The 22,521-nt window shown below is 36.5% G+C and overlaps 2 protein-coding genes across 3 annotated transcripts in view; one reads left to right on the top strand and one right to left on the bottom strand.

Moving 5' to 3' along the window:
- The first annotated feature begins 381 nt into the window (after nt 1–381).
- On the top strand, nt 382–7,509 carry LOC109093450 (mesoderm induction early response protein 1-like). Of its 2 annotated transcripts, none has more exons than XM_042726062.1 (13): nt 382–511; nt 977–1,004; nt 1,207–1,358; nt 1,471–1,605; nt 1,693–1,816; nt 3,114–3,169; nt 3,246–3,318; nt 3,425–3,576; nt 3,674–3,755; nt 5,709–5,803; nt 6,009–6,055; nt 6,181–6,302; nt 6,548–7,509. In XM_042726062.1, the coding sequence occupies exons 1-13, from the start codon at nt 503–505 to the stop codon at nt 6,814–6,816; spliced, it is 1,344 nt and encodes a 447-aa protein (XP_042581996.1). In that variant the 5' UTR covers nt 382–502; the 3' UTR covers nt 6,817–7,509. The 2 variants fall into 2 exon arrangements, with proteins under 2 accessions (XP_042581996.1, XP_042581995.1); XM_042726061.1 differs by having other exon boundaries at nt 5,928–6,055.
- A 9,681-nt stretch (nt 7,510–17,190) lies between these two features.
- The window catches only part of LOC109076306 (low-density lipoprotein receptor-related protein 8-like), a 145,086-nt gene continuing 139,755 nt past the window's right edge, over nt 17,191–22,521 (bottom strand). Inside the window, exon 20 of the mRNA XM_042725163.1 lies at nt 17,191–21,414. Within this exon, the coding sequence (XP_042581097.1) occupies nt 21,376–21,414 (39 nt within the window). The 3' untranslated portion in view covers nt 17,191–21,375. The remainder of the gene's footprint in view (nt 21,415–22,521) is intronic.

The following is a 22,521-nucleotide window of genomic DNA, read 5'->3' as shown; positions in this document are numbered from 1 at the left end:
TTGGTCATTTCAATAACAAACATAAAATGTCTCCCTTAAGTAAATAGACACTTTTGATTTCCAATGTATTGTTTTTTAACCTTATAGTAAAGTGAGGAAAGGCTAATTTTGAAATACTCTTACGTTTTCCAAATGAAGAGTTCATTTGCAAAAACAGATAACTCCGTTTTTTAACCATTTTCAAAAATCATGTTTTTTTTGTCATTGTGCATTCCAATTAATCTCAATCAAACTGCAGTTATTTTGATTAAGTAAAAATACAGCTAACTAACACAATAAATCAAAATAAAAACATGATAACATAAAAAAATATGTTTTTTTTTTTTTTTACAATTTTTAAAAAAACGGAATTATCTGTTTTTGCAAATATTCCAGTTGTGCTTGTCACCTTTACGCAGTGTTTGGGTCGTGACATGACTTTTATTTTGTAGGATACACCACAGTAGTGTAGCGCTACTCAGTTGAGCACATTATCGCTGGTTTCACAGAACCTAGAACAACTATGGCGGAGGTAAGAGAAACATTACAAATTGCAGTAAATAACGCACTTAAGCGGTCAGTGCAACCTTTTAATAAAATTAACTTCATTTTTAATTCTAAATATTGCAACGATTGCGTAATTCTTAACATTCAGCCCTGAATAATTAGCAAACAGGTTAGGGCGCCCAATTTGAATGTGTTAGCAGCTAGCAGCTAACTTGTTGCCTGAGCGCCAAACTCGCATCCAGTTTATTCTTCAGTGTTTATATTAAGAAACACCAACAGTGCCCAATAAATTATTACCCGGTGCACTGTTATTTCAAGTCTCATTCATTAACATGAGCTTATACGTGGTTTAACAGCTTTGCCTCTGGCTGTAGATGATAATTCACAATCAGATTTAGGTCATATTTTATCTTTTCTCTTTTGGTTTTTGCTCTTAAAGTTTGATATATAATTGTATTCTTAGAATAAAGATGTCTTCTTTTCTTTCCAGCCCTCCTTAAGTGGTTCAGGCTCTGAAGGTAAATATGTCTGTTATTTTTATTTTCCTAGCAATAACAAAGTTAAAGTAGGCTCCATCAAAGCCCACTTTTAAATGAATGTGTAATATTATATAATTTATGTACATTTAATATAGTGTGTGTGTGGATATTATTAGTGTGTATCTCTCTCTGTATATACATTAGATAATTATATCAATAAAAATATGTGTCTGTTAAATAGGAGCACCTCCAGTGGTCCAGAATGAGGACAGAGACTTTGATCCTTCAGCAGACATGCTCGTACATGACTTTGATGATGAGCGGACTTTAGAAGAAGAGGAAAAGCTGGAGGGAGAGACTAACTTCAGTGCCGAAATTGATGACCTCGCTCGAGTATGGACCTTTTTTTTTTATTTAATACGTCCGTTTATGATGATAAGATGAGGCTTATTAAATAACCTTCATAGGTCTTGATTCATCATTGTACTGCTGTCTGGTTTGGTAGGAGAGTGAGATGCCCATCGGGGATCTTCTGAAATTGTATGGCTACGGCACTGGTGGGTCTCCAGAGGAAGAGGATGGAGATGTTCAAGAGGAGGATTCTTCAGAGAATAATTGCAGCAGCCATAGTAAACCCAAAGTAAAGATCTACATGAAAACAATGAATCTATTTGTTGTTGTGTGCATAAACATAATAAATCCATCCAATCATTGTTGTGGCTTTCAGGACGATGATCAAGAGAATCAAGAGGATGAGGATGTGCAGTCATCTGGTGAGGAGCCTCCGTCCTGCAGTGTTTCTCACAGCACAGCTCAACTCCTCTACCCTCGGCCATCCAATTACTTGGAAGGTATGTTTAAAAAAAAACTACTGCATGTTACACATCTATGAAAGCTTGTTTCCTCCGTGTTTCTTCTCCATGTTTCGCAAGTCAATTGTGATATGTAACCTCAAAATGTAAAGGAAAAAAGTCAGAATTGCGAGATGTAAACTAAAAACATTTATATCTCACAATTCTTAGAATTTTGAGAAAAAAGTATGAATTGTGAAATATAAACTATATATTTTTTAACAATTTTTTTTTTATCCCATGCACACCAAGCTTGCATTTATTTGATCCAAAATACAGCAAAAGCAGTAATATTTTGAAATATTTTTACTATTTAAAATAGCTTTCTATTTGAATATATTTTAAAATGTAATTTATTTATGTGATCATAGTTTTATTTTCAGCATCATCAGTCCAGTCACATGATCCTTCAGAAATCCTTCTAATATGCTGATTTGCTGTTTAAGAAACATTTATTTGTATTATCATTATTATTAATACTTAAAACAGTCGAGTACATTTTTTTTCAGGATTCTTTGATTAATAGAACATTCCAAAGATCAGGATTTATCAGAAATAAAAAGCTTTTGTAACATTATACACTATACCTTTCAAAAGCTTGGAGTCAGTATAATTTTTGGGAATGAAATTATAGAAATAGATACTTTTATTTAGCAAGGATGCTTTAAATTGATCAAAATTGATGATTATAAAGACATTTGTAATGTTACAAAAGATTTATATTTCAGATTTGTATTTTCAACAATAAATTTCAACAATAATAATAATAAATGTTTTTGAGTAATGATGCTAAAAATTCAGCTTTGAAATCACAGGAATAAATTAAATTTGAAAATATATACACATAGAAGACAGTTAAAGATGACAAAATATTTTAACATTTTACTGTTTTTGCTGTACTTTGAGTCAAATAAATCCAGGCTTGGTGAACAGAAGAGACTTCATTAAAAACATTAATACTATTCAAAAACGTTTAACTGTAGTGTATACACGCGAACACTACCATTTACAGTAAAAAACAAAAAATCCTAAAAAAAAAATGTCACCATTTCACACAAAAATAGTAAGCAGCACAACTGTTTCAACATTCATAATAAGAAATGTTTCTATATATCTACCAAATCAGCATAACACACTATATTATTTATGATATATTTTTTTAAATGTAACAAATGTGCACTTACACGATGTTTTTCATTCATTGTACCATTTAGTAGATGCCTGGTAGGACCAGCAGATGATGATATAGATTCAGAGTCTAACTAAATGGGGCTCCATGTGACTTTTTGTTTTAAAGGGGATGAGGAAGAATCTGAAGATGATGATTATATTCCATCTGAAGATTGGAAGAAGGTAGACTTTAGATGATTTTCTCACAAATGTTTTTCTTATGAGTTCAGACATTAATTTTTTCTTCTGTCATTCATAGGAAATCATGGTTGGTTCGATGTATCAAGCAGAGACTCCTGTTGGCCTTTGCAAGTATAAGGATAATGAAAAAGGTGACAGAACGGAATATCATTATTTAGATGGGATGTGTATATATTTATCACATATTTTATGAATGCACATTTTTGTTCTTCTTCTGCTTGTCTCCTATAAATGTAGTGTATGAGAATGAAGATCAGCTATTGTGGAATCCAGAGTTAATTCCAGAAGAAAAGGTTGTAGAGTTTTTAGCCGAGGCTTCTAAATCCAGCGGAGAAGAGACTGGTGTCCATGCAATTCCTGAAGGATCTCACATCAAAGACAATGAACAGGTAGGTCACCATCCAGTGGCAAATTCACTTAAAACATATTGACGTCATGTTGTAATGTAATAGTAGTGTAAATCTAATTCCTTAACTTACATTTCAGGCTCTTTATGAATTGTTTAAATGCAACTTTAATTCAGAAGAAGCTTTAAGAAGAATGAAATTTAACGTGAAGCCTGCCAAAGGTGAGTGTTTGTGTGTGTACAAAATGACGTTAGTTTAATATTACAGGGTTTCTGCAGGTCTTACAAAGTCTTAATTCGGCCATCAACAAATTGAAAATGACTTAAGAGCAGAAAGTCTTGGTATTAAATGCCAATGCCATTGCGAAAAATTTGTATCTTCCTCAGTATTTTTGTTTTCCAATACAAATATCTTTAAATCAAGATAGATTTACTTGAGATGCACATTTAAGGTCTTGACAAATTAAACAAACAAACATGAACAAATATCTGTCGGTTTGATATGAAAACCTGTTTTCTTTTAGAACTAAGTCCTGAGCCTATTGGCAAATATGTTGTTATTTAAATAATGAACTCTTCTTTTGCTTCTCGAGTAAATGTATCTTGATTTTAGAAACTTTACACATTTGCACTGGAAAACAAGACAAATATGAAGAAGAACATGCAGTGTTTTTGCAGTGTAATCAGAACGTACAGTAAAAGTTATTTCCGTATTCTAGTGGCTGGGAGCGGAGGTATTCAAGCCTTAAAGTGATACTCCACCCCAAAATGAAAAAGTTGTCATTAATCACTTACCCTCATGTCGTTCCAAACCCGTAAAAGCTTCGTTCGTCTTCGGAACACAATTTAAGATATTTTGGATGAAAATCTGGTTGATTGTTTATGTTCATTTGGTTGCCAAGTAAAATACACTGTCAAGGTCCAGAAAAGTATGAAAGAAGAAACAGCTCATCTGATACAGAAGTGCATATGCAGGATATGGTGATATGGAGAGACACAGAGGAGACTGTTGACAAAGGAATTGTTGAATAAAGTAGTTAATTTTGTTTTCTTCGCTTACAAAAAGTATACTTGTCGCTTCATAACGTTACGGTTGAACCACTGATGGCTGATGGACTATTCTGTTGACGCATTTCATACTTTTCTAGACCTTGACAGTGTATTTTACTTGGCAGTCTATGTGACAGTCACAGACCTCCGGGTTTTCATCCAAAATATCTTAACTTGTGTTCCGAAGACGAACGAAGCTTTTACAGGTTTGGAACGACATGGGGGTAAGTGATTAATGACAACATTTTCATTTTGGGGTGGAGTATCCCTTTAAGGCTTGAATACCTCCGCTTCCAGCCACTAGAATACGGAAATAACTTTTACTGTACATTCTGATTACACTTTTTTGTAAAATGAATAAAAAAGTAATGGAGATTAGTTGAAAGCTCCATTTTCAAAACTTGAAGTGTTGCTAATACAACTCGTGGGTTCTCTAGAACATTTTGATGTATTGTGTTCCCTTCAGTGTATGCCTTAATTTTTTGGTACACTTTAAATTTGGGGACCAATTCTCACTATTAACTTTAACTATGAGTTATGCCTCAATAAGATACTAATTTGCTGCTTGCTTATATAGTCAGGTAGTTAAGTTTAGATGTAGGGTAGGATTAAGGGATCTAAAATATGGTTATGGAGAATAAGGCATTAATACGTGCTTTATGAATACTAATAATCAGCCACTATGCTAGTGTTAGATCCTTTCTGTGACTTTCCCTGACTTTTATGTAAGTGAAAGGTACCTTAGATTGCAAAATGAAATGTTGATGTGGAAATAAACAATATGTTGACTTCTGAAGTACTGTACTGGATATTCATTGTAATACCCATGTGCCACATAATGTTCCTGAATTATCTTTACAATATTTTATAGATTACAAATATTTTAATCTATTTACAACTTTAGTAAAACATAGTGTGGCTTCTGTATGAAGTTTATAATAGCAGCATGTGCTTCTCAAAACTCTTGACTTCTATGAAGCAATGTTTTTCACTATGTTATTTTGGGAAGTATGAAAAGCTCCAAGCTTAAGCGCACGCATCCAAGCCTGTGATAAAGTAGCTCTCAACACGTCAGTCAACATTCTCTCAATGTGTCACCTAAACTAAAATCTCTCTCTCCCTCAGAGGAAATGTCAGTTTGGACAGAAGAGGAATGTCGAGGTTTTGAGCAAGGACTCAACACTTACGGAAAAGATTTCAGCTCAATACAAGCGAATAAGGTCAGTGTTCAGACACATTCCTCATTCCTGCTACTGTTATACAATTTTAGTAATCAGTTGGTGAACTTGACTTTGTTTTTTTTGCTTTCACAAAGGTAATTGTTACTTAATTAAACTTTTCCAGGTGAGAACTAGATCTGTAGGGGAATGTGTGGCCTTTTATTACATGTGGAAGAAATCTGAGCGTTATGATTTCTTTGCACAGCAAACCAAGCTTGGAAAAAGAAAATACAGTCTTCGCCCTGGAGTTTTGTAAGTCAGCCATCAATACCATGTGGCACATTAAAAGTCTAATTCCTTTAATTAAACTGTGTATATAGAATCAGATCTTAGCAGTTTGAGGTCATATCCTGCCTGGTGTTTGTTTGGCATTACAGAGATTATATGGAGTGTATTTTGGAGAGCTCTGAGTCCAGTGGATCTTCGTCTTCACTTCCCAACTTTTCAAACAACAGCAAACACCCATCTGAGCCAGAGAGTGACACAAATGCCCAGAACGGTCAGTCTCATCAGACTTACACACTTATTATTATTTACCAATATATATTTATAGTAAAAGAAGAATTATTTAGTAACAGTTCATCTGATGATGTGATGACAGTAATAAAATATTAGTTTTTTTTTCTTCATTAAGTGACACTTTGTGGAGTTAATCCACAAAAAAAAAAAAGTTTGATTTATTATTAAATGTTAAATATATTATGTGTCTTTAAGAATATTAAATGTATTCTTCTGATTTCACAGGTGTAGGAAGCCATTCCTCCACGCCGCTTCTCTGTGTCACAGATGAGACATCACAGACAAACGGCTCCGCCACATGTCCAGATATTTCCACAGCAAACACACCCCCCTGCTCTAACCCTGACGCCAGCAGCCCGAGCACACAAGTCATGGAGATCACAGTCAAACAAGAGGAGGAAGAACTCTGTGAAAGACCTCTCAAAAGGCTTCGGACTGACACAGAGCCCAGTAGTGAGGGGCCTGTCCCCCACAGCAAAACAGAAACGGTCTGACTCACCAGCAGAAACCTCAGATCAGGGCTTGATACAGGCCCTGTTTTTAGCATGAAGGTAGCTGAGATGTGTGTGTGTGAATTTCAGGGATGCAAATGAAGCACATTTCTGTCCTCTCACATTACTGCCGCTGAGCTCAGTTCATATCTCAAACACTCATGATAGACTGTCCTATCAGACAGTCAACTCTGTAGCACTATTTATTAATATAGGTTAAGATGATCAATGTAATTCTGTTTGCTCTAGAAACATCTGACAGATTGTATTTTATTGTTTGGTGTGCATAACATTGCTCTAACTGTAAATGCACACCGTGGAAAAGCCCTCTTGATTTTATATGAAGTGTAATACTGTAAATATTCCAAATCTGAAACGATTAAAATAATACACTTTTGTATTTGGAACATTTTGAATATTTCAGGCGGTTGTAAAAATGTCTTTCTAATGTTGCAACATTCCATCCTTTTCATTTCTGAATTTCCTATTTGACCAAAGTGAATGGTTGATATTGGTCTTTTAACACAAAGCATTTTTAGAAGATATTTCCTCTTTATATGAAATATTGTCTTATTTTTGTATTTGATAGCTATTTATTTTTTTTAATCAGATATTGGTGATGCATGAGGCCAGTATACAGAGTATATTTGTATAGGCTGGAACGAGTAGTCTTGAATTAAAAAGGCAGAGCAGAAATGAATGGTGCTATTTATTCATTTTCTCACTGTGAGAATATCAACCCATCCTTAAGATAACTTTTTTTTTTTTTTTTTACATTTTCTAGAACCTCTTTTATTCCTGTAAGAAATGGTAGAGGAAAATGGAATCTACAGTTTCTGTAAATTGGTTGTCATTCATGTCTGCATAGCTCAGGAAAATAAGTACAGAAACATTATAGGGTTTCAAATAGTGTCAAATAGTTGTCAGTTTCAATTAGTGAATTACTCATTCATTAAAATCAGACTATTTACCCAAATCCATATTGTCTCTCCTGTGATTACTGAAGTGAATCAGATCTTGTCACCTCATTACCACATTTTATTGGAGTGGATTGCATGCTGAATAAAGATATTAAGCAGTTCTTAATTCAGATAATTTTTTCTATCATTATGTCTTTCACAAAGCCTGTACAGCAGGTGTCGGTGTTGCTCTTAATATAGCTGGAAACAGAACAAACATTCATTGCTTTTCAAGCACGTTATTTAATAGAGTAACAAGGGGTAAAAACCTAAGGGCTAAATGGTCATCTATTCTATGAGACCACATACAATGCAATCTTGCCATTACCAGCCCAAGAGCGTGAATATGGAGAAAAAAAGAAAATTGTAATCAAGTTGTGCAGTTTACGACTGAAGATTCAGTCTCTGTAAATCAAAAGCAGAACAGAGGCAGAACATAAGTGTGCATAAGTGTATGACCCGACCGCTGCTGAAATGTTCCTGGAATACTAATCGCAGAGTTTAACGTTTGGCTTCACACAAGCATTGCAGCTTTGTTCTGCAGCCGTGTCTGGTGCCGCTCTCTGGGGAACGTTTGTTGTTGAAGATCCCTCAGCTGCTGGCTCCATTCACATTGGACGAGTGTAATTCACAATATAACACAGAATAAAACAGGAGCGCCAATACACGATACAGATGTGAAGCACATATGAACAATCATGGAAGAAATGACAAAAGAGCATTTCGAGACAACATGAGGCGATGAGAGAGATTAGGTGAGAGAGGAAAAATGCACTAGGCCTACATATTGGAGCAGTAAGGCTAAATTATACTGACTTTTATATATTTATTACAATTACATAAATGAGAGATGTGATTTAAAATGCAAAATCACATATAAAGGGGGTAGATTCAAATTCTATCATTTACTCTTCTGTCGAAGGACAAAACAATGAGTTATTAATAATGTACAGCCATGACAGGACAGGTGCTTTTTATTATTAATATTACTAATAATAATATAGGTGCATCTAAAAAAAAAAAAAATAGAATATCGTGAGGAAGTTGTCTTTTTGGTAACATTTCAAAAAGTGAAACTTTCATATATTCTAGATTCATTACATGTAAAGTAAAACATTTCAAAACTTTTTTTTTTTTTTTTTTTATTTTGATGATTTGAGCTTACAGCTCATGAAAGTCAAAAATCCAGTATCTTAAACTATAATATTTCCTAAGATAAATAATAAAAAAAGGATTTACAAAACAGAAAAGCTCAAGTTCTTTAAAGCATGTTCATTTATGCACTTAATACTTGGTCGGGGCTCCTTAAGCACAAACTTCAGCATCAGTGAGGTGTGGCATGGAATCGATCAGCCTGTGGCACTGCTGAGGCACTATTAAGTCTTCAATCATCTGTATTGTTGGATCAACTGTTTCTCATCTTTCTCTTGAAAATATACCATAGATTCCACATGGGGTTCAGGTCAGACATGTTGGCTGACTACTCCAGCACAGTAATATCATGGTTAGGAAACCCCTTGGAAGTGGTTTTTGCACTGTGGGCAGTTGCTAAAGTCCTGCTGGAAAAGGAAATCAGCATCTCCATAAAGCTTGTCAGCAGATGGAACCACGAAGTGCTCCAAAATCTCCAGGTAGATGGCTGCATTGACATTGGACTTGATAAAACACAATGGTCCAACACCAGCAGACGTCACAGCACTCCAAATCATCACTGACTAGGGAAACTTCACTCTGGACTTCAAGCTGATTGGATTCGGTGCCTCTCAAGTCTTCCTCCAGACTCCAGACCTTGATTTCCTTATGAAATGCAAAATTTACTTTTATCTGAAAAGATACCACTGAGAAACAATCCAGTTATTTTTCTCCTTAGCCCAGGTAAGATGCTTCTGACATTGTTTCTGTTTCAGAAGTGGCTTGGTAGCCCTTTTCTTGATGCATGGTGACTCCAGCTTCAGTCCACTCATTGTAAATTCCTTCCAATTGTTTGAAATCGGCTTTGCTTAACAGTATTCTCAAGCTTGCGGCCATCCCTGTTGTTTGTGCACCTTTTGCTACCCAATTTCTTTCTTCCAGTCAACTTTGCATTTAATATGCTTTGATACAGCACTCTGTGAACAGCCACCCTGTTCAGTAATGACCTTCTGTGACTTACCCTCTTAGTGGAGAGTGTCAATGATTGTCTTCTGGACCATTGCCAAGTCAGCAGTCTTCCCAATAATTGTGGATTCAAAGAACAAGAGACAGGGGTGGATTTACCCATTAGGCAAAGGTAGGCGACCGCCTTGGGCCCCCTAAAGCCAGGGGGCCCCCTAAAATGCTTTTCGTATAGGAGTTGCGCATTAAGCGCTAACACATGAGCGGTTGCTGTTTATGGTGTTTATTACCAGGCGTCCGTGGGGCCTGCAGTTGTATGGCTGTACGCACTGTGAATACCATGAGCACTCAGACTGACCTCCGATTTGCCCCGTAAACATTTCAGCAGTTATCATAGGCCTGTGTGTGTCCTGTATTTCTGTCGACTGAACCAGCCATGCCATTAATTATAAATTTGTCGATCTTTTGCATGCCAAAGTCAATTTCTGCATAGAAATATTATGCTAAATAGAAGCAGAAAATCGTGCTGTACGCACTTTCATGAGATCGGGTTAGCCTACAACAATTAATTTGTTTGCTATTTTACAAGTGGGAATACAAAGAATTCATGACATGGGTATAAAAAAAAGAGGCTAATAAATAATTCACATATCATACAAAATTGCGTTGCAGAAAATCCTTTACATGTTGAGGTATTCAAAACAGAGCGACATAAAAAAATCAGAAAAAGCAGCTATACAATTATAGGACAAAGTTTTACATAGCCTATATATGCCATTATAATTTGTGTTTTATTTTTTAATTGTACGGAATTATAAAATTAATACAAATTATAATCGGGCCTGTTTTAGGCTAATCCTTAAAATTATATTTTAGATATCCATAAATTATGGTGATGAAAAAAAAAAATGACTAGCCATCTCCTTGCTGGACGTGCCTTTAAAGAGAAATGCACGGATTACATAATGAAAGAGTTTCTATTTTTGATTTGAATTATTTCGTTTTAAAGTAGTCTAGTAATTTAAAGCTTTCTATATTTTTATTTTTATCATGTCTATTAGGCATGATACATATGTATATATGTGCAGCAGCAAGCATCAAAACAAAAACAGGAACCTCAAGGTTGATCTAAGAAAATGTGTGAAAATGTATTTTGCCTGGGGCCCCCAATTCTCTAAATCTGCCTTTGACAAGAGATACCCGGAATTTATTCTGTAGGGATGTGATATTAATTCTATTAATTTAAATCAAACAAATCAAAGTCAGAACAGTGGACAAATCCAGACCAATTTTGCAATATACAGTATACTGATTTTATAAATATACAGTGAAAAGATTATAAAGGAATAAGAACTCAAAAGAACAACTTATTCACAAATTTGTCATCACTATTTCTGTCATGAATGCACCAAGCAAAGCCAGGATGGATGATGCTCATCAATAAACTTTAGGTGTGTTAGTCTATGGCCCTGTCCCAAATGGCACCCTAAACCCTCACGGTCTTCCTCTGAGTCCGCACTTTCGTGACGTAATGCCGCTTTGACTTTCGGGTAGAAGTCTGCCACAGAGCTCGCCCCAGTGCGGGCTCGGCAGAAGTGTGTATCGAGGGCACATAACAGCCGCAAAGGGTGCACTCGCGAGCACCTTTTTGAACACTAAAATGACGAATGGGACACCCTACGGTCTCGTGGACTTAACGGACACACGCACGCGGCGACCATTGTAAATCCGTAAGACCGCAAGTGCACATGAAGTGTTCCATTTGGGACAGGGCCTATAAGGACCTGTTGAAATGGCACACTTCACGTGCACTTGCGTACATACAATGGCTCGGCTGCCACATGTACATGTCCATTTAGTCCTTAAGATCATAGGATGTTGCATTGTCATGACATCTAGTGAGTGTACACTCTAAAAAAAGATGGTTCTTTAAAGGTTCTTTACAAGTAGAAACAGTTCTATTTAGAACCATAGCATCCTGAAGAACCCATCTGATGCTGAAATGGTTCTTTCTGTCAGTGTTTAGGGTTCTTTATTCCCGCCCTTTTGTTTTTCAAATCCAACTACAGACTGTCAACACACTCTCAACAGGTAAATTATTTCATTCTTAAATTTAAATACAAATTTAACTTTCAAATTGTATCTGGTTTGCAAACAAACATGTTCTTTTCTCTTCTTTTTTGATCACATGTAAGTGTGAGCAGCTCTGACTGAAGATACTCCTCTTCTCCCCTAAGTAACAAGAGACATTGAATTTATAATCCATATTGTTAGAATTTTTTTTAAATAATTACTTATTTATTACTAACGGAGGCTACACTCTAAAAAAAGATGGCTCATTAGGCCTACTGATTTTCTGGAGTTCAGCTATCCAACTACACAGACTGTCAACACACTCTCAGCAGGTAAATGATTTCTTTCTTAAAATGTCTATAACTTTTCTTCTTTCCAAACAAATCATGTCTTTTTCTCTTTTCAGTTTAAGAGAAACATGTAATTGTGACCAGCCTTGTTCAGCTAAGGATACTTCTCTCCTCTTCACCACTAAGTAACAAAAATGTCTTAAAATGTAAGTAACAAAAAATTTAATTTATGGTCCTTTTTTTGTTTTGTTTTTGTCACATCACAATAGGCCTACACATAATGATGGACTTACAGGCATCACAGATTGTTATTAATTTCACTAATTCCAATTTCTATTTTGTTTTACTTCTTTAAGTATTTATTTATGTTCAATTGTCATTTATTACTGTATTCTGCTAGTAACTGTTGTTAGAGCACTGTTATTTTTGGTACAAATTCACGTCATTAAAAAATAATTGACACGTTGTTGTTGTTGTTTTTATGTAAAACCCTAACAGCTACTGCAGGATACTGTAATACCAGGCAGATAGAGGAGTAAAAAACAATATTAATAAATAATATATACAGATAATATTAATAATGACATAAATATGTTAATATGCTAATATTAATGAAAATAAACCATCATTAAAAAGGTTATTTATAACACCATTAAGGTCCTATATAGCATTTTCAAAGCATGGTTCTATTTAGCACTAAAAAGGGTTCTGCTATTGTTACAAGCTGAAGAATTTTTCTTTTTTCTTAAGAGTGTATGAAGTTTGACGTAATCGGGCGACATTTCACCGCTAATATGTGTATCTTAAAAAAAATAAAATAAAATTGGTATCACTTAGATTATGGCCATTTGACTTATAGCAGTGGCCAGTGTTTCCCATACATTAAGTTATTTGTGGCGGCCCGTCACAATATCAAAACTGACCTCCAAAATAGATTTTCCAAAAGGCTTATACTTCGTTGAATAAACTGAGCACTGCACATTTCAAAAATAAAACACAGCGCAGGCGTTTTTATATGACTATCTTTGAAAAGAACCGACCGTCTTCAGAAAAGCTTCGATGTCATTTTTATTTCGTCTTTCCTGTAATGCCTGATAAAGTAGCGTTTGTGAGCGCAGCGCTGATTTGATTACAGCCGTTACCGGGGAAACCGCTATATGGCTCCCGCTCCAACAGCGCCTCCTGCTGGCAGAGAATGAATTTGCTTTTGCAAGTCTGGTGGAAAACACTGGTGTCTGTCAGCAAACATAAACAAAAAGCATGCTTCAGAAATGTTTTGAGAAGGTGCTTAAGTTTTGAGCCATGTATTATTACTATGAATTAGGCTACTACTACTACTATTACCATCTTGTGCCCTGCAATAATCATTCACTCAAATGCTCTTTTATGAGATAGAGGAAAAAAAAGAAAATCGGCCCAAAAAATCAGCATCATTTATAAATATCGGCATCAGCGAGAGAAAAACCCTTATCTGTCAACCTCTATTGCTGACACTTAAATTAATTGTTTTGCCACTTTTGCATTTGTTATTTATGCATTTTGAATGCAAAAGGCACTTTATTTTTTCAACAAATGAGTGTTTATTTGTTATGCATGTTATGCGTTTATTAAAAACAAGTTGTAACCGATTGTTCCAGTCCGGACCATTAACACTCATGAAAATTCAGATTTGGACCTTTCAATGTAGACTTTGAGAACCCCTGGGCTATTAGACTCTCATGTATACTAGTTGAGTACATAGTACATAGTGTATAGTGCACCATGTGGGGCAAAATTTAAAGTTGCTATGAAATGAAAAGAAGCAGCAGATTTTTACTTGCATATTGTGATGCAGATCCAAGTGTAACTTGTTGTAAAAACAAAAGAAAGAAAGGGTGGGACTTGTTTTTATTGGTTGTTGGTTGGATTTTGAGTTGTGGGCGTATAGCACTCAAAAACGGAGGTAGAATGTGAGCTTGCAGGGGTGGGGTTTAAACTGACTAAATGATTGGAGAAATCTTGCATACGTCAAGCATACATTTTTTAAATATATGTGCATAACACACATTTAGAAAATTTACATTTGGGGTTTTAAAACACATTTGAAACTTGAAAGCTCCTTTTAAAGTTTACAGTAACTACATAGTAGCATTTCTTCCTACAGGTTTGGAATGACATTGGGGCTAAATAAAATTTTGGGTGCACTATCCCTTTAACAAAAAAGCAGGAAGGAGGGAAACAGGAACAGGAGCATATTGGGTTTTAATCCCAAATGCTACTTTTCATTTCCCCATCCTAATTCATATTACCTTCATGCTTTCCATGCCCTTTTTCCAGCTCCTTGTTTATTTGTGAACAACACACTCCCGGGTAGAAGAATGAATTTTTTAGCAGTAATTAAGTCTTAATAGCTTTTAGCAAATGCTCTGTCTCCCTTTCACCTAGACAGATGACACAGACAAACCCAGCTCCCTTTGCCACAGTGGGACCAGCTGCATAATAATTGGATGTTTGCACAGTAAGAGGGAGCACTAAATGTCATCTGCCGTGCTAAAATAAAGCTGAAAAAAGAGGAAGAGGAAATAATTGTACTTGTGAAAATTTCTTGAGGGACAGGACAGCAGCGATTAGGGATTGGGGAAAAAAAATCTTTCATGGATCTTTCATAGATTTTCTTTGAGGACTGTTTTCAGAGACTGCTACAATGGGCAAAGTAATTGAACCAACAAAGAGAATCATAAATTGGGTTGTCTATGTAGAAACAAACCAGGGTGCCCTCACAACTGTTGGGCCCCTACTGCAGGCCATATCTGCTTGGGGAGGAGAGCTTAATTTCATTACGCAAACCATTGTCAGCTACCATTAAAGACTGCTTAAAAAAAGCAGCATTCCTCAATATCATCAGGTCTTACATAAAGAGCTACAATAGAGTGAATTAGTGTCCACTTTTTCAGCAGCTTTGGTTCCAGATGTATATTTCCCATTCATTTTAATCCAAATCAACCAACTACGAGGTGAATCACAACATTAGAATCTTTGATTTTAATTAAAAAAAAAAAAAAAGGATTTGAGAATTGGACAAGACGAAAAAGGTTCAAGACTTGAGTATATAACTTTAGTGACAAAAAAACTACAATCCCATGAAGCATTGCGAATGACAATATACTCACTCACATTTTTGTTTCTGTGAATTGTGTGGACTCTCCATAGACTTCTAATATTTTATACTGACCAAACAATATTTTTGATCCCCTAACCATACCCATTACAGAAAGCCTGTTTGCATTGTTACACTTTCAGATAAACGTCATTGATAATTTTTAATAATTTTTTTTTCCCCACTTGTGTGGACCACAGGCCATTTTTCCACCGCAGGACATTTGGTCCCCACAAGGTAGCATAAACAAGCACACACATACACACACATCATTTGTGGTGCTTCATGGGAGTCTCAGAACTTTTTTGGTGCAGTTGCTCACCGTCATTTTCTGATTGGTGGAAATTTCTTTCTAGTATCATGGGTAAGTGGTTTTTTACTAGCAATTCTGCTGTTAGAGATTATTTAAAAAAAAAAATGTTTTCGTATAATGTGCTTCATCAAAAGAATCAGTTAACATCTTTAAAGTTTAACAAGTTACAGATTAAATTTTTATTTCCAGGATCCAGACTATTGTGCACTAAAGCAGGGTGTTCTGCTCTTGAAAGGATAAGTTTTTTGTTTTTTTAAGATTTATTTTTGCCATTTTTTTGCCTTTGTTACGATAGGTTCATGTAGAACAGACATGAAGTGAAGTGGGAGTGGGATAAGGAAAGGTCCTTGAGTGGAATTCGAACTTGGGACGCCCATAGCGCAATAGCCCTATATGTTGGTTCACTTGCCCACAAGGCTATTGACTTGAATGGATATTTGACCAACAAAAATAAATGAATTTATTACCCTTGTGTCATTCCAAAACCTAAATTACTTTTGTATGAAATTCTAGAAAATATCTACCATTGTGCTTTGCAGAGAAAAGAAAGCCATATGGGTTTGGAACCACATAAGGGTGAGTAAATGGTTACAGAATCTAGATTTTCAGGTGAACACCATGGCAACTTAGTAAAAATCACATTCATTAAATCTGTCCGCTGTCAGGGGCTGCCGCTGGGAGTTCAAGCAGTTTCCCCATTTTATTTAGGTCTCCCTGGAGGCTAATACTCACCGCAGACATTAGCAAAATCACAGTGTGACACCTGGTGGGGGAGTTCCTCTTTCCATTACCAGGCACAGAGCCACCGTCTCCTCTGGGGAGCCAGGCATAACCGCAATGTCGGCATACTGACAAGAATCATGAGCTGGTATGCAGAGAAGGGACGAATTCATGCAGCGGAACAACAGAACCACAAACAACTGACAAGTGTTTTCATTTAACCAATAAAAATGTTTAAGAGGGAGACAAAGACTGACAAACGAGCTATTTTTAACAATTTAATATATCAATATATAGATATTTATCAACAACTTGAATTTCATAGAAACGTGAGTGAGACCATTTTGGCATACAGTACAGATATTCCATGTAAGTACAGTTTTGCTAACGTTAAAACCCCCTCCCTAGTCCCACCACCTCTGACCCACTGACAGACACAAGAAAAGCAAAAAAACAAAACAAAACAAAAACCCACATAACATTATTGGAAAATATACATGAACACATACAAGGCACCAATAAATTAAACTGTAACCCTCTCTTTCAACACTGAGTGTAACCTATTAAATAGAATTACAATTTAATTTATCTATTAAATAAATGTACAGATACAAATTAAACACTATTTCTGCAATGTTTACAGTTAAAAAGCAAAAATAAAATTAAGACCAGGAGGAAGAAGAAACAAAAAAACTGAAAACACTTTGGCAGATTATTAATTTTAGTTACAATCAAGTAGTAAAGAAATCCAGTGCTCTTGAGTACAAACAAATCCATGTATGGTCTACACTCTTTTTCATCCAGGAGACTAATATACACATCTTCTTTTTACAAGAAATGTTTAAAACCTTATCAAAAGTTTTGCTGTATGAAAACATATTTACAAATCATGACTCCGACTCATTGGACTGCAATGGTCACCCTTCCCCCCATCCTATGTAATCATTTACACAGTGCAGAAGGCTTCTTGAAAAAGTTTGTGCAACAAACAGCGTACAAAATGTCTCCAAACAGCTATGGAATAACCGGGACGCATGTTTCCTCAAATGACAGGAATGACAGGCCCTCCTTCCTCCCCCTCTCCTGAAATTAACACCTACAAACCATACAAAAAATTAACAGTTCTTCAAGTAATATACATCATGTCAACATGATCTCATAGGGGGAAACCAAAACAGAGGTCTTTTTTTTTTTTTCCAAAGGTCACAAAGAGAACAGACAGGAATGTTATTATGGGTGTGGAGGACCCGACTCATCCATTTAGAGTCTGCGGTTCAGCTCTACAAGTCCACCAAACTAAGGAGCACTGTTCCAGGAGAGGTTCCAGCTTATCATCCTGTGTATCGTCCATTTTAAAAGAATGGTAGCCCTTTCAAAACCAATGACCTACTTGTTGGGCTGATGGGGATGACAGGTAGACAGTGATGAGGAGTTATGGACAACACAAATGTTAGTCACAGTGGAGTGGGGTGAAGGAGCAGCGTGGCGAGTCCCTGCAGTGCTATAGGAAGGCAGGTCTCGCCGGTACATATGCATAGAGTAGGAATGATGGACAACGGTCACAAAGTACTGTGTGTTATCTACTGTACAGAGAGGCAAGGTCTAAAAGTCTATTCTAGAACCTTCTGTGAGCAGACTGTACATGTGTTTATCGAATATGTGTCCCACACAAACTAAATTATAATACGCTAGGAGATCTGTTTGTAGAAACCTTGACAGCTAGAGAGCTCAATGTAACAAAGTTTCCAATAAAAACATTTTTCAAGCCAACTCTAGAGCAGCACCTGATAATAACGATGAGTTTGGGGTCAGGAAAAAAATGTGCACGATACCCCTTCTGATTAAAAAAATAATAATATTAAAAAACTGATTGAACCAACCTAAGATTATTTGCTGGTCTTAATTGGTCTTCCAGTCTGGCCATGCTGGTTTTTAGTTGGTTTAGCTTGTTAACAAGCTGATCTCAGAGCCTAACAAACGGTCAAATGCCCAAAACCCATTTAAAACTAATTTAAAACTTTTTTTCCGGTCTTAGTTGGGTGTTCAGTTGGTTCAACTGGTCAACAAGCTTGTCTTCCAATCTAAACCAGCTGATAAGTACCCAAAATACATTTAAAACCAGTTTAGGCTGTTTTTTCTGGTCTTTGTTGGTCCCCCAGTCTAATGAACTAACAAGTGCCCAAAAACCATCTAAAACCGGTTTAGGCTGTTTTTTCTGGTCTTTGTTGGTCCCCCAGTCTAATGAACTAACAAGTGCCCAAAAACCATCTAAAACCGGTTTAGGCTGTTTTTTCTGGTCTTGGTTGGTCTCCTAGTCTGGTGTCTAGGTGGTTTAGTTGGTTGACAAGTATGCCTTTCAGTCTAAACCAGATGATAAGTACCCAAAACCCATCTAAAACCAGCAAACCACATTTAATAAGACCAGCAAACTAGGTAAGGCTGGTTTAAGCTGTTCTTTTTTCCAGCAAGGCGCATCTGAAGAAACCGTTGATAATGATCAAACAATAATTTATGACATTACAGTTCTGAAAAAGCACATGAAGCAGTTTGTTTACCCTGTATTGCTAGTCTGAGATTTTCAAATCAAAAACTAAAGTTTCACATTTTCAGAACTTATATATTTTGAAAGTATTCGAAGCATCTAAAATGTTACTGCTTCAGTTTAAAAAAAAAAAAACCTAGAAAATTTATCCATTATACTTTCAATACTGTATACACAGTTTGGTGTGAGAAATGGTTAGGGATGAAGATTCAAACTAACTATAATATCGATGCCAAAAGGCCTGTTATCGCCAAACCATGTCTTCATGTCAAACACATCTGATCAGAAAACCAACTACAAACTGCAGCTTCTTTAGTCCTCACAGACAAAAGCCTGAGCATTGAAACTCCCACACTGTCTCTCTTCCTAATGGAAAACAAACAGTGACCTAACGGAGGATTCTTTGAAATGTGGAGGGATGTTTAACAAGAGCCGCACACAAGATGCCTCATCACAGCAGAGAAGAGCAAAGGTGGCAGGAACAAAGAACCACTCCAGATGTGAGACCACCCACATGCGGGCCAGAACCAAACATACGTGTCTCAGGAACTTTCGGAAGTCTCCAACAAAGGGCAACTCACACGACTAGTTCTGTAAAACCATCTGATCTAACAACACACCCCAGTACACAGACATACTGCCAGATGCTAAATTTTAATCAATGCTGGAAAATCTTAATCCAGCCTAAGGTTTTTTGCTGGTTTAAGCCGGTTTAGATGGCCTTTAAGATCTGTAAACCAGTGGTTCTCAACCCGGGCAAATGGAAAACTATCAGGGGTCCCCCAATAAGTCTTAAATTATATATATTTTTTAGGTTATGTATTTCAGTCTGGATTAGAAGGCCTTTGATTATTGTCTTGGACAAAGGAGGTTAAAAAGTTGATAACCACTGTTCAAAATATATCAAACCCCTTTCAGTCAATTCAGACTATTCTAAAACCAGCAAAAAAAAAAAAAAAAAAACTTTGGCTGGTTTGAGCTTTTTTTAACATTTTTTTTTCTCAGCAGGCATATCCAGGTAGATCAAAACCTGTTTTTTCTTTTTCTACATCCGTTCAATCAGTCAGTGTCCCTCTGACAGCGATATAGAAATAACCAAGTGCTCATTCATCACATGGAGAGAGTTGGAGTTGATATGTACAGGAAGCCTATATTCGGCACTCCACATTTCCTGTGCCACGCGTTGAACAGATGACTGTTCAGAGGAGCAAAGCTTTGATCTATGACTCTAATCTATCACGCCATTAAGCCACCCAATATGGCAGGCGGTGTCTTGTTGTCAGCATGCTAAATGCTAAAGAGTTTTACCCGAGGCATGACAAATCTAGGGGTGGAAAAGACAAATTTGTGTTTGTGCAAGCGTGTGTGTGTGTGTTTTTGCCTGTCTGAGAGGAAGCGATCTAGACTGTAGATATGAACAAACAGCATTTTAGTCATTATCAAACCCTGGCTACCGTATCTATTAGCGTGTTTGTGATAACAAAGCACACAGATTGTAGCGATAACTGATAATATTATAGAAAAACTGATGTCCTGAGCTAAAGTTTTGGGGTTATAAATGTGCCTGGGCAGGAAGAATTTAGTTGGTCCTAGAAGCTTGAGAAAAATGGAAGCTCCAGTGCTGGTGAAATAAAAAAAAAAAAAAATGGAAAAAAATATTGCCTCTCAAAGTTGGGAGATGAAAGCCTTCATCTCCAGATAGTGGCTGCAGATCTTTTAGAAGGGTCAAATCTTACTGGAGTGACTATGGAAGACATGAAAGTATACTACTCTTGGTAATGGAAGTATGGACAGAGAAGTACCAATTCTGATTTATTTACCAGGTAAATATTATTGTATTATATTATTTGTTTGTGAGATTATATGAATCCATAACAGCCACATGGTGGAATTTGTTAAGTATGTTGGAATTTTCCATATTCCATCTCCATCCTATTTCATATTTTCCGTCTATGTATCTCGCATGCTCACAGGATGGATTGTTCTCAATTCTCTCCCAACAATCAAAATGGCCATAGAACAACTCAAACCAGCTTGAAATGCTATTTCTAATTAAAAAACTACAGCACGAGTGCAGCAGGAGAGCCACTGAGTGTTAGCGACTACTAACGTGACAAGCTATGAAGTTAGTCATCATTAAACAACACTACCTACTACTACTGACACAGAGCAGGAATGATGCTAGTAGTTAATTTAAGAACTAATGATTATTGCCTGACTGAGGGTTTTTGGGTTGAAAAAGACACTACGAGAAGACAAACCCAGTTTGTAGCTCTCGGCTGTGGAGAGCAAGTGCTCTTGTGTCCTTTTAGCTCTGTGCGCCTTGCTGCATTGTCTCGTGCAACCTCCTCGATGGAAGGAGAGATGGAGGACTAAAGGATGCACGGATTCAGGGATGGAGAAGGAGAAGGAGAGAGCGAGTGCAAGAATCGCCCTCAGGGGAACTCGTCATCGTCCGGACTGAGCGCCACGCGCTGTGGAGAGCAGATAAAAAACAGTTACACGTGTTGAGAGAAAAGAAGGTGAGTAATATACATACTGGAAAGAATAAGAAGGCCCTCGGAGAAGGAGATGGATACAGAAACATCTGATATGCAGATCCTCCACACACACGCACACAGTGAAGAGTACGATGTGTGGGGCGCTTGAGAGAATCCTGTTATGCCACTGGGGTGGCCCGCCCCATTTCTGCCATGCGACTGATGTCTTTATCTCTGCTTGTGCTTGACATGCCAACTGTAGCACAGGAAGTTCAAATCACACTGTTATAATCCCTCCGTCTGACTAACAGCTCTCAACAGCGCCATGTTAACTATTTCAGCCCAGCTCAACGGTTATGCAAATATATGAATAAATCATTACATCACCAAAATAAATTACCAGCAAAACACCTACATAAATAAATAAATTAGAATATATTAAAAGATTGTCCAGTCATTTAAGGTGCTCGTTGCTCATCCCTAAAGCAGTTATACTGAATTCATAAAAAAACAAACAAACAAAAAAAAAAACTATGGGATAATGGGAGAGCACAATTTCAAAGCTTTCAAACGTGGAAAACATTTAATGCTTTACACACACACACACACACACACACACACACACACACACACAACACGAGAAACCGAAGACTATGGCTGCATCCAAAATCGCATAATATCCTAGTATATAGTAGGAGAAAACTGTGTGACATCAGTAGTATGGGTGAATTCACAATAGTCATAAAACAATAAGTGAAAAGTTCCAGGGCGCTTTACTATCCCATTATGCCAAGGTAAAGAGGTATTGTCACATGACAATAGCACCTTTCACACATACAGACTTTACTGCTAAATTACCGCAAATTGCCGTTAAGAGATTATGTGTGAACAGGATGTTTCAATATTCTGGTAAAATCGTTCCGGCAATTTACCGGTATGAGAATTTGTAACATTACCAGTAAATTACCAGTAATCTCCTCTGTGTGAATGTAGAACGAGATTAGCACGTTCAAGTTGAGAAAGCTCTGACGTAAGATGTCTACTCCGGGACAATCCAGAAACATTGAAAAACAAAATTTGCAGAGGATGCATTTACTCCTC

This window comes from Cyprinus carpio, chromosome B6, assembly GCF_018340385.1.
Source record: "Cyprinus carpio isolate SPL01 chromosome B6, ASM1834038v1, whole genome shotgun sequence".
In the NCBI taxonomy this organism is placed as follows: Eukaryota; Metazoa; Chordata; class Actinopteri; order Cypriniformes; family Cyprinidae; genus Cyprinus; species Cyprinus carpio.
This window is presented reverse-complemented; position numbering and strand designations above follow the sequence as displayed.

What these genes read in the sequence shown, in the direction of transcription:
- LOC109093450 (XM_042726061.1), top strand. An exon ending in GCCATCCAATTACTTGGAAG is followed by an intron (nt 1,817 to 3,113) that starts GTATGTTTAAAA and finishes TTTGTTTTAAAG; the next exon opens with GGGATGAGGAAGAATCTGAA. An exon ending in CATCTGAAGATTGGAAGAAG is followed by an intron (nt 3,170 to 3,245) that starts GTAGACTTTAGA and finishes TGTCATTCATAG; the next exon opens with GAAATCATGGTTGGTTCGAT.